Source organism: Thecamonas trahens, assembly GCF_000142905.1.
Source record: "Thecamonas trahens ATCC 50062 unplaced genomic scaffold supercont1.32, whole genome shotgun sequence".
Classification (NCBI taxonomy): Eukaryota; order Apusomonadida; family Apusomonadidae; genus Thecamonas; species Thecamonas trahens.
The window spans coordinates 184,700-198,288 of record NW_013657648.1 but is presented as its reverse complement, the minus strand read 5'-3'; the positions used below and the strand labels follow the sequence as shown (position 1 = coordinate 198,288).

Genomic DNA, 13,589 nt, shown 5'->3' with positions numbered 1-13,589 from the left:
AGGGGGGGGGGGGGGGGGGGGGAGGGAGGTGCAAGGGAAGGGTAGGGTCAACGGGGAGGGGGGCGTACGCGCTGAGCAGGCGGAGGACGGTCTCCTCGACAATGCGGTTGGCGTGCTCCAGGAGAATCATAGTTCGCAAGAATGAATGAAAGCCAGGTGGCCTTCAGTTCCGACACCTTTTTGGCCGATTGGGGTGACGGGGGTTGACGGTGACGGGGATGACAAAGGTCGACGAGGGGGGGGAAGGGGGAGAGGGGGCGTTCAGCTTGTGTGCTTTCCTTTGTTTGCGAGCTCAGAACTGCATCAGGTGGGGGTAGTCGCCGTTGTCGAGCGAGAAGCCGCGGGCGAGGTACTCCTTGAGGTACGGAACCTTGTTGACACGCTCGAGGACCTGGGCGTCGACGGCCTTGGAGGCAGCGATGCGGGCATCGGTCGGCTTGGGGAAGGCGTGGCGGCCCTTCTTCTTGGTGGCAAAGAAGGCCTTCTCGGACTTGCCGCCGACGGTCTTGGCCTTCGGGCGGCAGACGAGCTCCTCGGAGAAGTCATCGGGGAGGCTGACACCCTTGAGGTCAACCTTGGTCGAGGTGGCGATGACGTAGGCCTGGTCGACACGGCGGAGCGGGACACCGTTGATGTGGTACGGGCCGGTGACGAGGAGCAGGCCGGACGGGAGCTGCTTGAGGAAGATCACGCGCTTGCCGACGTGGCGGCCGGCGAGGAGGATCAGGACAGTGCCCTTGGTGATCGACTTGCGGAGGACGGCGGTACCGCGGCCCTTCTTGGCGAGCTTACGGCCCGAGATGTCGACGGTCGAGTACCACTTGCCACCGTTCTTGTTGACGATCGACTTCTTGGGCGTGGTCGTCTTGTTCTTGATGTACTGCAGACCCTTGCGGCGGTACTGGGACGACTTGGAGTGGCGGGGGACCCCCTTCACGAGCACGTTCTTGGCCATTGTTGGGAGCTGCCCACACGTCACACACACACGCACACACACACACACAATATGTGAGTCGTACTCCGCATCTACTTGCTCGAGCCTCTCCCTGCCGCCTCCCCTTCTGCCGCCGGTACGTCGCCCATCCCACACCGCCCCCCTGCTGCCACCCATCACACGCACACACACAGTCCATGTGGCCGACCGGTACCAACTCGTATACCACCGGCCGCGTGTGCTGCACAAGGCGACGTGCGCATGGCGTGGGACGGATGGCGGCTTGGAGAAGGGGGGGGATTGGGTGGGGGCGAGGCGGGCTGCGGCCAAATAAAAAACAGATGGGCTTCGCTACGCGAGGCAGACGAGCCTGGGCACGCCAGCAGCAGACACAGACGAGGGAGCCACAGCCTCGAACACCGGTATGGGTGTAGAGTGTCGCATGAGGAGGCCCGCGGCGGCGTGCGGGCTTGCAGAGGCGCATGGCGCGGGAGTGGCGGCCGGCTGGTCACACAAAAACGAGGGAATCATCCCTGGTCACCAGCCCAGCACACCCACACGGCGGCCAGCACACCCATGCTCGAGCCGAGGCCCACGGTACAGACGACGCAAGCGCCTTGTACAGCCACATCGCTTGGCTGCGGTGACTCAAACCCGGTGGCACGTCGTCGCAATCCCCGGCTGGCGCATCGCTGGTAACGCCGCTCTCCACGGCACTGATCGAACGTACAAATGAGAGTGTGGTGGTGAGAGGCAAATGAGCTCGCGCAAATGAATGCGGCCAAAAGTGAAAAACATGGTCGCACCTCCATCCGATCCGCTCCAGCAATTGGATTCGGCTCCACTCCCAGAGTCGGCAAGCAGCGTTTTGCGGAGATACGTTTACATCATCGAGTCGAGTCGCACAAGCTCGGCTACCATGCGCGTCAGCTCGTCGTCGAAAATGGCATCGGCCACCGCGTCCTTGACCGCCACCTCATCAGCCTCAAAGTTCGACCACTCCTTGTCCTGCTCGACAATATGCTCGGCGAGGAGGACGTCAACAATGTCGGCGGCCTCACCTTCGAGCGCCTGCGACGCCCGCCAGGCGGCGACGCGGGCGACCGCAGCAGCGACGCGGTCGGCATCCGAGACCGGCGCCATGCGGGCTTGAACCGAGACCGACTTGCGCAGCCACGGCGGCGGGATGCCGTCGGGGTAGTCCGGCGGTCCACTTGCGAGCGCCTCGTCGAGCACATCCATCACCATCGCGTCGTGCAGGTGCTGGATGGCGACGCCCTGCCGCGACTTGGCCAGAGCCAGCTGCTCGCTGTGCGCAACTTGCCACTTTTCCAGCTCGTGCCGGTCGATGCGGAGCGTGCCTGCGTGGCGGACCAGCGACTGCCCGCCGCCCCGCGTCACCGCAGCAATCAACGCGTCGTCGTGCGCATCCGACGCGTCGACAGCCGTCTCGGCCAGAAAGTGCTCCATCTGGCGCACCGCAACGTCATTCTCCGACTCAAGCAGGTTGTCCAGCTCGTCGTCTTCGATGCCCAGCCCGAGCTCGGGAGCCAGCGCTGAGGCCAGCGCCGGCGCGTCGGAACCAGGCGAACTGAGATTGAGCCGCGGGATGTCGGGCCGGAGCAGGGCCAGAAAGTCATCACTCTTTGGCGAGGATGGCGATTGTGAGGCCGACGACGTCGACGGCGACGACGGAGACGACGGCGAGGGCGACGCCGGCGAGGGCGACGCCGACGGAGACGACGGCGATGGCGAGGGCGACGCCGGCGACGTGCCAGGCGACCGGTGCCGGAGCACCTGCGCCCTGCTTTGCTGCTTCGCTGCCCGCGCTGCAAGCGCAGCGTCGATGGTCGACGAGAGCAGCGCGTCAAAGACCGAATCAACCGCAGCCTCTACCGGCACAGGCGTTGAGACCATCGGCATCGAGATCGGCGGCGACTCACTCCGCAGCCCACCGCCGACAAAGTCGCCGTCGGCATCGGTGGCTGTCAGCGGCAGCGCTGCGAGCTGTGCCGAGTTCGGCGACGAAGCCGGCGACGACGGAAGTGACGAAGGTGGTGACGACGTCTCGTCCGAGTAGGAGTTGGCTCCCAGCTCGGCCGACGAGCCCATTCGCTCAAGCGGTGAGGTCCTCATCGGCGAGACTGGCGAGCCCGGCGAGAGTGATTCGATGTCATCATCGGCGCGGTCAACGCATAATGTGTCAATTTGGAGCCCATGGCCCAGCCGTCCTGACGACGAGCTCGACGAGTTCGACTGGGACGACGAGCTCTCATCGCCGAGCTTCTTGACGACCACGGGCACCGATGACGAGTACCTGGACGACACCAGGTCGTCCGACTCGTCCACAGTGTCGGTAGCGGCGGCGGATGTTGGTGATGAAAGATGAGCTGCAGCCTCAGCCTTCTCCGCCTCAACAGCGCCTGCAATCTCGATAGGAACGACGCCGTCGACAACGCCGTCGACGGCGCCATCGTCGGAGCCAGTCTCGGCAACGTCAGCCGCGGCGCCGTCAGGAATCGTGGCGGTGTGGGTGGGCGAGAGTGGAATAGCGATCCGATCCGCAAACAAGGCATGTCCCGGGGGCGTGTTGGCTTCAAAGTCGGACGATCCCATGCGGTAGTCGGTGAGCGAGCTCGTCGACGTCCGCGACATGAGCGACGCCGCAGGATTGAGCGTGAGCGACGTGTCCAGCGGGGACCGAGGTGTCACGGCGTCGACCACAGGGCTGGACTCTGCCGCGTCAGTCTCGTTGGCTTGCGAGATGCTCTCCGATGGAGCAATGACCAGAGTCGACGGCGGTGCAAGTGCGTTGCCGGCATCGTTGCCGGCATTGAAGACGTACCGACTCTGAAACTCACTCGAGCTGTTGCCAGAGTCGGACTCGACGCAAGATGCGATCTCTGACTCGATTTCCGACTCGGCCTCGGTCGACGCGTCGCCCACAGACTCAAAGTCTGGCTCGTACGCGGCCGGCCCTGCATCCGCCACGCTGCTCGCCACAGATGCGTCGCCCACAGACTCAAAGTCAGGCTCGTACGCGGCCGGCCCCGCATCCGCCACGCTGCTCGCCACAGATGCGTCGCCCACAGACTCAAAGTCTGGCTCGTACGCGGCCGGCCCTGCATCCGCCATGCTGCTCGCCACAGATGCGTCGCCCACAGCTTCAAAGTCTGGCTCGTACGCGGCCGGCCCCGCATCCGCCACGCTGCTCGCCACAGATGCGTCGCCCACAGACTCAAAGTCTGGCTCGTACGCGGCCGGCCCTGTGTCCGCCACGCTGCTCGCCACAGATGCGTCGCCCACAGCTTCAAAGTCTGGCTCGTACGCGGCCGGCCCCGCATCCGCCACGGCCACAGCTGCAGCATCAAACGCGTACTTCATCATCGAATCATCTGACGATGCCTCGGAGACATCATCAGCAATCGACTCAATCTCGGCCACAGAATCAGCCACAGACCCAGCCACAGACCCAGCCACAGACCCAGCCACAGACTCGCCCAGCGACTCGCGGTCGCCGACACTTGCACTCACACTCGCGCTCGTACTCACATTCACGCTTGCACTCGTGCTCACGCTCGCACTCGGAACAGTGTGAACCGCCGAGTTGTCGACAGGCTCGTCGTACTCGTCGTCGTACCCATCGTCGTCGCTCGCAGGCGCCTGGCTTGTCAGCCGCCCCATGAGCGTCTCGACTGCAGCAATTTCCCGCCGCAGCTCGGCTTCCTCGGCCTCGAGCCGCCGCCGATCGTCGTGCCGCCGCTTCGCCGCCAGCATCTCCTTGGCCGTCCGCTTCTTGGCCACCAACTCCTCCCGCAGGCTCTCCAGCCGGTCCTTTGCCGCGGCGACGCTCGACACTCGCGACTCGGAGCTTGCCACTGAGCCGCTCATCTCCGACACAGCGGACGCGGCAGGGCTCTCACTCGTCCGGCTCCCCGATGCAGGAGGCGCAAACGTCGGGCCCTGTGGCTCAGCTACCACCACCGCCTGTGATGTCTGTCCGCGCGACCGCGACTGTGCCGACGCACGGGCGATCTCCTGGCGCTGCGCCTTGGCATTGGCACGCAGTCGCATCGACTCAGCATGCAGCGCTGCCCTCATCTGCGAGATCTGTGCCCGCTCCGTGTCGAGCTCCATCAGCACCAGCAGCTTGGCTTCCTTTCGCTCAGCATCACTCATACTCCTCGTGCTGTCGAGCTCAGCCAGCTGGACTCGGAACTTTTCCTCGGTCGACTCGGCCCGCAGATCCAGCAGTCGCTCTTCTGTCGCGACACGCTCATCTTCCTGCCGCAGTAGCATGTCGGTCGTCTGCGACGCCATCTGCATCATCCGTGCGGCATAGCCCGAGCCACCAGTCGCCACCGAGCTGCTCGACGTTCCGGACAAGTCTGACATGCTGCGCACCTCGCCAGCGTCCACATCGGACGCGCTAGCCTGCGGCGTGCCCTGCATCCCACTAGTCGCGGCTGTCAGGTCCACAAAATCGTCCGAGCATATTGAAATGGCTGGCGTCGACTCGGACACAGACGCAGATGCCGTCGCAGACGCAGACTGTGATGGGCCAAAGTCATCGTCGGTTGCAATCTCAGACGCAACCTCGGACGCAACCTCGGATGCAACTTCAGACGCGACCTCGGACGCGACCTCGGAGACATAAGTCGAGTCGATCTCACGCGCAATCGGCGATGTTGTTCCTCCAAACGTCTTGTCCGCCGGCGGCGGCGTCCGCACAGCATCCATAATCGACTCAAACGAGATGGTGTCGGCAGCAAGCGAGCTCGCAGACGCCACCGTCATTGCGCTCGCTGACGTCACCGCCGAAGCGGCGTACGACGATCCCGTACGCGAAGATGATACCGTTGACACGTCCTCAGGCTCAAAGTCATCTTCGTACACACGCCCGGCTGGAGGCGCGGCAACCACTGCTCGTGCCATTGCAGCCGGCGCAGACACTGGTTCTGCGGTCGTCGCCAATCCGCCGTCCCGCACAAATGCCACCATCTCCTGCACCGCCTGCGCTGCCGCCTGAGCCGCAACCGCCGCAGCGTCGGCAGCGGTCGCACCATGGTCGCGCGTGGCCACCGCCGACTTGGCAACATCCTCACGCTCGCCCTGCAGCAGCGTCGCCACCGCCACTGTTTCCTGCTGTGCCAGTGCCACCGCTCGCGCCTGCTCCCACGACGCCAAATCAAGGCGCGCCTGCTCGGTCTCCTCCAGCAGGTTGACCTCGGCAAGCAGCGTCCTCGCCAGCGAGTTTGGCGAGAGTCGCACATCCCGCGCAGCGCCTTCCGGTTCGGTAGTGCTACCCATAATCCGGCCGCTCCGCGGCGGTGTTGGCGGCGCCAGTGCCGACGACAAGCTCGACTCGTCGTCGCACGCGTCCGACTGCGACGAACTCGAGCTCGAGTTTGAAGCCGAGCTCGAGGCCGTCTCACTCTCAACAGGCTCGGGGACGCTCGACGCAGCGCACGAGTATGAGCCCGATTCTGCTCTCTTGGCGCCGGCCTTGTTGCTACCGTCACCAATGTCATCTCCGTCGTCTGAGACCGGCTCAAAGTCGTCGACGTAAAGCCGAACAGCAACAGGATCTGGCTCTGCGGCTGCAGGAGCCGGCAGCGGCACCGACGGCGACCGCGCAAGCGCAACTTCAGAGTTGAGCTTGGACAGCATGTCCCGGCTGAGAAGATTGACAATCGAATGCGGGTCCGGCGACGGCGACCGTCCGCAGAACTCCAGCGGCGAGCCCAATTCCGCTTGAATCGCCACCGGCGACCGCGGCGGCGACAGGCTGGGCGACCGCATCAGCGGCACATCATGCCCGGCGCTCGCCGCGCCCGGCCAGAACGAGATCGACGGCTCGTCGTCAGAGCCAGAGTCGCTTGCCAACGTCAACGGCGGACGGCCTGCCCGCGAGCGCGGCGACGCGACAGGCGACCGCACGTCCATTCGTGCCGCGCCAGCAGCTTTCAGCTCGCCCACACCAAGGCGCTCCGGTACGTCGGCGTCAAACGTTACAGGAGTCAGCGCCCGCGCTTCTGAGCCCGCCATCGCACGCGATGGTGACCGCGGTGCGCCCGGTAGTGAAGCCTTGCTTTGGCTCTCTCCCGTAGACTCGTCCGGCGCGAACAGTCGCGCCATCACATCCTGCAGGTGCAGTGACGAGAGTGTCTCTGCAAGGGGCTGCGGCAGTGCGTCAAGATCAGCCTGCGACAGCTGTGCTAGTCGCGATCGCAGCCGGACTGCAGACTCGCGGAGCGCAAGCATGCGCGCCTCGGGATCCGGGACTCCACTTGCAGGCTCGGCACCCACCGACGGCGCTTTAGGACGTGGCGCAGACTTGAGCGTCTGATGGAGCCGCTTGCGGCGGATCCTGACCTTGCGCGCGCCGGATGTCGTCGCCACCGGTGCTGCTGCCGGCCGGCGCTTGCGCCGCCGCTTGCGGACGGGTCCAGGCGGAGGGCGGGAGGGCGCAGGCGCGGGCGCAGGGCGAGCGGGCGCAGGCGTGGGCGCCTCGGCCGCTTCCGCGGCAGCAATGGCGGCCCGGCGCCGCCGACGAGCATCCTGTTCCTCGCGCTGTTTCCGCCGAAACTCCTCCAGCCGCGCCAACTCGGCCGCCCGCTGGGCCTCCTCGGCTTCCGCGAGCTCACGCTGGCGTCGCAGCTCTGCAGCCCGCTTGGCCCGCTGCTGGCGCATGTACTCGCGGCCTTGCGCAAACCGCTCCTTCTCCTCAGGCGTCGGACCCGACTTGACCTCCTCCTGTCGCTCGCGCAGCGGCGCAGGATGCGGCTTGTTGCGTGGACGCCGCCGCCGCACAGGCGCAGTCACGGGCCGGGTCCGCCCTCTCGACGCCTCTCGCTCTGGTTTGGCTGCAGCTGATTGCGGCCGTGGCCGCGCCGCACCGCCACCCACCCGTGCCCGCCGCCGCGCCACTCCACGTCGTTTGGGTGTCGGTGCCGGTCGATTCTGGCGTGGCTTCCGGCGCGGCGGCCGCGACGCACGTTTCCGGCTCTTGGCCACAGGCGACGGCTGCTGGGAGGAGTTGCGGTCAGAGTCCGCGCCGTCGCTGTGGGCATCCGATCCTGTGGCTTCGCTTGATCCTGCTCCTCTGCCGGAGCTCTCTGCAGACACCATATCTGATGTTGTTAGATCGCGGGTCTTGGCTGCGGGATCGTCCGTGTAGTAGAGGTCAACGGCGTCGGCGCTCGAGCTAGAACTTGCACTCAAAGCCGAGGCGCTCGGCACAATCTCAGCTGCTGCGTCGGCACCAACCGAGTCGTCTTCAGGAGTTGGCTCAGGCTGAGCCTGATCCTGAGCCTGAGCCTGAGCCTGAGCCTGAGCCTGAGACTGAGGCTCCGAGTCGGCCGCTGCCGGCTTGCGGTGTTGCGGATGTGGGCCAGAACGCGAACGCGGACGCGGGCGTGGCCGCGCCCGTGGTTTGGGCCGTGGCAGCGACTTCTTGAGACGGGCAACCATGCCCGGCGGCGGCTTGCGAGCGGTGCTGTTCTCCTTATCCTCGCGCGAAGCCGCTGACTTGCGGGCACGCGCCGAGGCAGACGCCTTGACTCGCTGCTGGCGGACCTCGGCCTCGAGTGCCTCTAGCCGCTGCTGAATGAGCGCGGCCTTGCGGTCAGCTTCGTCCTTTTTGCGTGCCTCAGCCGCGAGGCGGCGGCGGTACGCAGTCGAGCGCGCGCACGCCGCCGGCTTCTCAGCCTCGTCCAACTCCATGTCTGCCACTCTGTCCGGAGCGTGCGCAAGGACAACATCTACAAGGTCCGCAGTCATGAAATGTGGGCCAGCGGCAGGTGCCGAGTCGCTCTCAGCCAGCGCCGGGCCGGCCAAGCCGCGAAGCGACGCACCGGGAGTTCTCAGTTCGGAGCGCGCAGCGTCAAACTTTGCGCGGAGCTTGGCCATCATCGGTGTGACAGCAATACGCGGCTCGACACCGCCCGGCGACGCCATCAGCGCCTCGGTTGTGAGCGGCGACGAGTTCAACGAGTCCGGCGCCAGCGGCGACGCTGCGTCAAACGCGAGCCGGCTGTTGCCTGCCACTACCGGAAGGCTCGAGTGATCTGTCAGGAGCGAGTCGACGTCAAAGTCGGTCGATCCATCCAGCAGCGCAAAGTCCGGGCTCTGATCTGTGCTGGCGAGCCTGAGCGGAGGCGACGGCATGCGCGGCGGCGGCGATGCGACCGCCGGCTCGGCCACGGCCGAGAACAGCAGCGCCGCCTGGTCGGCAAGCTCTGCTGCAGCCGCCATAGACGGCGACGGCGGACGGACAGGAGTCCCTGTCCCTGCCAGCGGCAACTGCCTTCTCACCACCACAGGCGTGTGCGCCTCGACGACCCGTCCGCGTGCAACACTGCTCCCCATCCGCCCCACGCCCTCGCTTGCAAGTGAGTCGCTCCGCGGCCGATCGATCGCGCGCGCTTTTGGCGCGGCTTTCCAGCAGGGACGGCCAGGGGGGCCCGGGGATGGAAGGGGGAAGGGGTGCACTCAGGGCGGGTCTGGAAGATGGATAGACGTCCAAGGGTGCATGTTAGAGAAGAACGGGGGGCAGAGGGCGAGGGGACGACGTACGTAGGCGAGGTGGGCGCCTCGAGGGTGTGGAGGGTGACCGCCCCGTGCCGGGGCTGCCAGGCGGCGGTGGGCCTGCCCAAGGATTTGCCCAGATGGACAGAGCCTGTGCGGACAGATGGGCCGTGGCGGAGACGCTTGCCCCGCAGGTTTGGCACCGCTGCTACCGACATCAGACTCGTCGGGTGCAGGGGTGAGGTGTGGTGTGAAGGGGGGGGTAATGGGAGGGGAGAGGTGTGCCACGGTTTGGGGGGTTGGGCTAAGGCACTTTCGCCACCGACCGAGTGCGCCAGGCGCTGCCAGTCGCAGGGAGGGGGGGAGGCCATGGGGGGGGGGGGAGGGGAAGGGGGACATCGATGGAAGGGATAAATACATCCATAGTCTGTGCAGACCACTGTACTTGCGTCCAATGGCTCAAAGCAAGGCGATAGAGGCTTCAAGTGCTCTACGGGTGGCGTAGGAGGAGCTCCTTTTTCTGTCATGCGTGAGATCAGCGGACAATGGCCGATGCGAAGCAAACGTTCCATGGGACGCTATGTTGGGATGAGGCGATGGGGATAGGGAAAAAGAAATCAACCTGAAAGGGAGTTGTGTAGCAACCTCCTTGTGCATGTCGAGACGCTAGATTGGTCTGATGTTGTGTGATAAATCGAGATGGCGGTTGATGGAGTGGCCTGGTTTCAGCCGCCTGCCTCATCTAAGCTATTGATGCTCGTGGGCGGCAATATGCACATAAGTTACCAGGGGAAGGGGGACATCGATGGAAGAGATAAATACATCCATAGTCTTTGCAGACCACTGTACTTGCGTCCAATGGCTCAAAGCAAGGCGATAAAGGCTTCAAGTGCTCTACGGGTGGCGTAGGAGGAGCTCCTTTTTCTGTCATGCGTGAGATCAGCGGACAATGGCCGATGCGAAGCAAACGTTCCATCGGACGCTATGTTGGGATGAGGCGATGGGGATAGGGAAAAAGAAATCAACCTGAAAGGGAGTTGTGTAGCAACCTCCTTGTGCATGTCGAGACGCTAGATTGGTCTGATGTTGTGTGATAAATCGAGATGGCGGTTGATGGAGTGGCCTGGTTCCAGGCGCCTGCCTCATCTAAGCTATTGATGCTCGTGGGCGGTGGTAGGGGGATGGGGCGGAGCGGGAAGGGGCGAGGGAGGGATGAAGAGCTACACACCGCACTCGTTTCGCGAGAGACAGACGATGGAGTCACCGCTTGCGGACATTTCCGCTTCTTCTTCCGTCAACAACTCCCTTGTGGAGCCCGGAACACCCACGACGCCATGCATGGCCGTCTTTGCCGACATCGACCTCCCCTCCATGCCCTCACCCATCAAAGCCTTTGACTTTGACTCGCCCATGGCCACCCTGGACGACTCGAACGTCTCGCTCACTGTACGCCACACACACACAATCCTTCCCCCCCCCCTCCCCCCCCCTATATTCCCCATGTACAGTTTGCCCTCCTCTCCTCCATCTTCCCCTTTCCTGCCGCTTCTGCATGTCCCTGGCGGTGGCTGGCACTCGGCTGGGCGGCCGGCCGTTAGCCAAAACATTTGAAATTTTCATACGGCACAAAGTGTGGCTCGAGCAGGGTAGTCGACGGCATTGGCTGCGGGCAGCGGTTGTGGGGAGTGAACGACTCACTATGGGCGGGTGATGGCAGAGTGGGGAGGCGATGCGACTGCGGGAGCGCCATCTGAATCTGCAGGATACGTTGAAGAACCTGCAGCAGCAGGTGCAGGCGTACAAGGCCGGGACCAAGAACATGGTCAAAGCGGCCAAGGCGCTCGAGGCTGACAACTCGAAGCTCCGGTCAAAGTATGCGGCCAAGAAGCGCGAGCTTCGGCGGCTGCTGGGCAAGCTCAACGAGCGCGAGGCCGAACTGGGCACACTCCGCAAGAAGGTGGTCGACCTGGAGGCCGTCCTTGCTGCCGATGCCGACGCCGATGAGACCGAAACCGAGTCGGCCGATGAGTCTGGCGACGGCTCGGCCATTTTGGTTACGCCGCCGATCGAGGTAGCAGCCGAGCTGGCGAGCGCCCTGGAGGCCCGGGATGCTGCCGAGGCTGAGCTAGCAGCGATCAAGGCACAGCTTGCCGAGGCCGAGACGACCGCCGGCGAACTGGCTGCCGAGGTTGCGGCGCGTGAGGCGCTGGAGCACCAGCTCGCACAGGAGCAGCGCAAGGTGTACTCGATGTCGCGCAACTCGTGCCTTCTCTCCGACCAGCTGAGCGCGGCCAAGGCCGAGATTGCATCGCAGTCGCAGCTGCTGGAGAACATCCGCAGTCGTGAGGGTGAGGACGACGGGGCTGGGCGGGCGGTGGCGCTGGCCGAGGCCGAGGCCAAGGTTGCCGAGCTCAGTGCGCAGCTTGAGGCAACCACTGCTGACGCCGGCGCGCTTGCCGAGCGGCTGGCCGAGACTCAGAAGCAGCTGGCTGCCGCCGAGGATGCCGCTGCCGAGTTCTCCATTCAGCTCGCGCTTCCCAACAAGGAGCAGAGCGAGCAGATTGCGTCGCTGGAGGACACGTTGTCGCGGACGTCTGCCGAGCTCGAGGCGACCCACGACGCGCTTGCAGCTTCGGAACTGCGAGCCTCCAAGCTCGAGGGCGAGCTGGAGCTTGTCATCACCCGCATCCGCGACCTGCACGACGAGCAGGCCTCCATGGAGCGCGAGTTTGCCTTTACCGAGGCCGAGCACCTGGCGGCGGTGGTCAGCGCCGACTCGGCCGGGTTTATCCGCGGCGCGCTTGTGGCGTCGTCGCTCACTACCATCGTCGCATCCGCTGTCGCCGCGCTGTTCTTCTTCCGCCGCCGGCGCGCCTAGACTAGTCAGTCCAGCCTCTCTCCTCCTTCCTTGTAACATCATGATGACGGCGACGGCCATGCGCCCATTGTCGGGTTCTGAGCCTCCGGCCCCGGCAGCGACTCGCCCACAAACATAGATCGAGTGACGAGCGCCTCAAACTCACCAGCTTCCAAGCCGGGCACCTCCATCGTGTGCAGCACGCCTGCGCCGATGCCGATGACGTCGCCGGCTGCGGCAGCGACGCGATGGCGGGCGCCTGAGGGAGCAAGGATCTCAAAGCACGCTGAGCCGGCCAGGACGGCCAGAACAGCCGGGATGGCGTACGAGTGTGGAGTGCAGGAAAAGGCCAGCACATCTGCCAGCGGAGTGCCATCGGGCGCACCGGCCGCCGTCAGCACCGCCTCCTCGTCCTCCATCACCATGCCCTCAGCCTCGGCCATGGCCTGCAGCGCCGCCTGCGACGGGGCGCCTGTCTCACCATCGACTGCCACCGCCGCCACCCACCCATTGCCACCGGCCACGGGCACCTTTGTCGTTGCCATCTGGAGATGTAGACGTGTGTGTGTGTGTGTGTGTGTGTGTGTGTGTGTGTGTGTGTGCGTGCGTGTGTACGAGTCTGTGGCTGTGTCCGGTCCGTGCCGAGTACGACACGGGCTACCCCAGCCACCCCCAGCCACCCCCAGCCACTTCTAGGGCGAGGTACCCCCCCGCGGGAGTTGGGGGGGGGGGGGGAAAGTCGAGCTCGTCCGCGAGCTTGGACAGGTCAGCGTACGGGTCCGAGCCGGGGGAGAGCACAAACACAATCGGCGCAGTCGGCGTTGACTGGTCAAACACAGACTTGATCGAGACCACCGGCGGCTGCACATACCGCTCGCCCATTTGCGAGACCACAAACCGCGAGACGCCCACATACACCCGGTCGGTTCGGAAGCACCGCAAGAGGCAGAGCCGCTCAAACTCGTTCGCCTCGTGCCCCCATCCGCCAGGCAGCTCCTCGACCTCTTCCGGTGCCTCGGACATGTACCACGAGTGCCACGCGTCCGCGTTCTCCACCACCGCGTCGACCACGGCCTCAAACACGCCACCGAGCCGCTCCAGCCGCTGCAGATCCTCCCATCCACGCGCAGGCAGCCACTCAAGCACATTGGTCCGCTCCGACTTTTGCAGCGAAATGTTGCCCTTGAGGAAAAGTCGAGCTGCTCGCCTGGCACGGCATCCTGGGCCACCTTGAGTGCGAGCTGGAGCGAAAACGTCAGCTTGTGCCGC

The 13,589-nt window shown here is 65.0% G+C and overlaps 4 protein-coding genes across 4 annotated transcripts; 1 reads left to right on the top strand and 3 right to left on the bottom strand.

Annotated features, from left to right (window-relative positions):
- Positions 1–259: 259 nt before the first annotated feature.
- Positions 260–1,689, bottom strand: AMSG_07015 (uncharacterized protein). The gene is made up of 2 exons (XM_013901050.1): positions 1,665–1,689; positions 260–964 (listed from the first exon to the last, which is right to left on the bottom strand). Exon 2 carries the CDS (start codon positions 953–955, stop codon positions 293–295), a length of 663 nt encoding a protein of 220 aa, XP_013756504.1. The 5' UTR covers positions 956–964; positions 1,665–1,689; the 3' UTR covers positions 260–292.
- A 110-nt stretch (positions 1,690–1,799) lies between these two features.
- On the bottom strand, positions 1,800–9,681 carry AMSG_07014 (uncharacterized protein; the record flags this gene model as incomplete). The annotated part of the gene is made up of 3 exons (XM_013901049.1): positions 1,800–7,783; positions 8,063–9,293; positions 9,512–9,681. The coding sequence occupies 3 exons, from the start codon at positions 9,679–9,681 to the stop codon at positions 1,817–1,819; spliced, it is 7,368 nt and encodes a 2,455-aa protein (XP_013756503.1). The 3' UTR covers positions 1,800–1,816.
- A 1,120-nt stretch (positions 9,682–10,801) lies between these two features.
- On the top strand, positions 10,802–12,341 carry AMSG_07013 (uncharacterized protein; the record flags this gene model as incomplete). Its single annotated transcript, XM_013901048.1, has 2 exons — positions 10,802–10,909; positions 11,208–12,341. The coding sequence occupies 2 exons, from the start codon at positions 10,802–10,804 to the stop codon at positions 12,339–12,341; spliced, it is 1,242 nt and encodes a 413-aa protein (XP_013756502.1).
- AMSG_07012 (uncharacterized protein) lies at positions 12,181–13,343 on the bottom strand (the record flags this gene model as incomplete). Its single annotated transcript, XM_013901047.1, has 3 exons — positions 12,181–12,807; positions 12,970–12,977; positions 13,096–13,343. 3 exons carry the CDS (start codon positions 13,341–13,343, stop codon positions 12,380–12,382), a joined length of 684 nt encoding a protein of 227 aa, XP_013756501.1. The 3' UTR covers positions 12,181–12,379.
- Between the last annotated feature and the right edge of the window lie 246 nt (positions 13,344–13,589).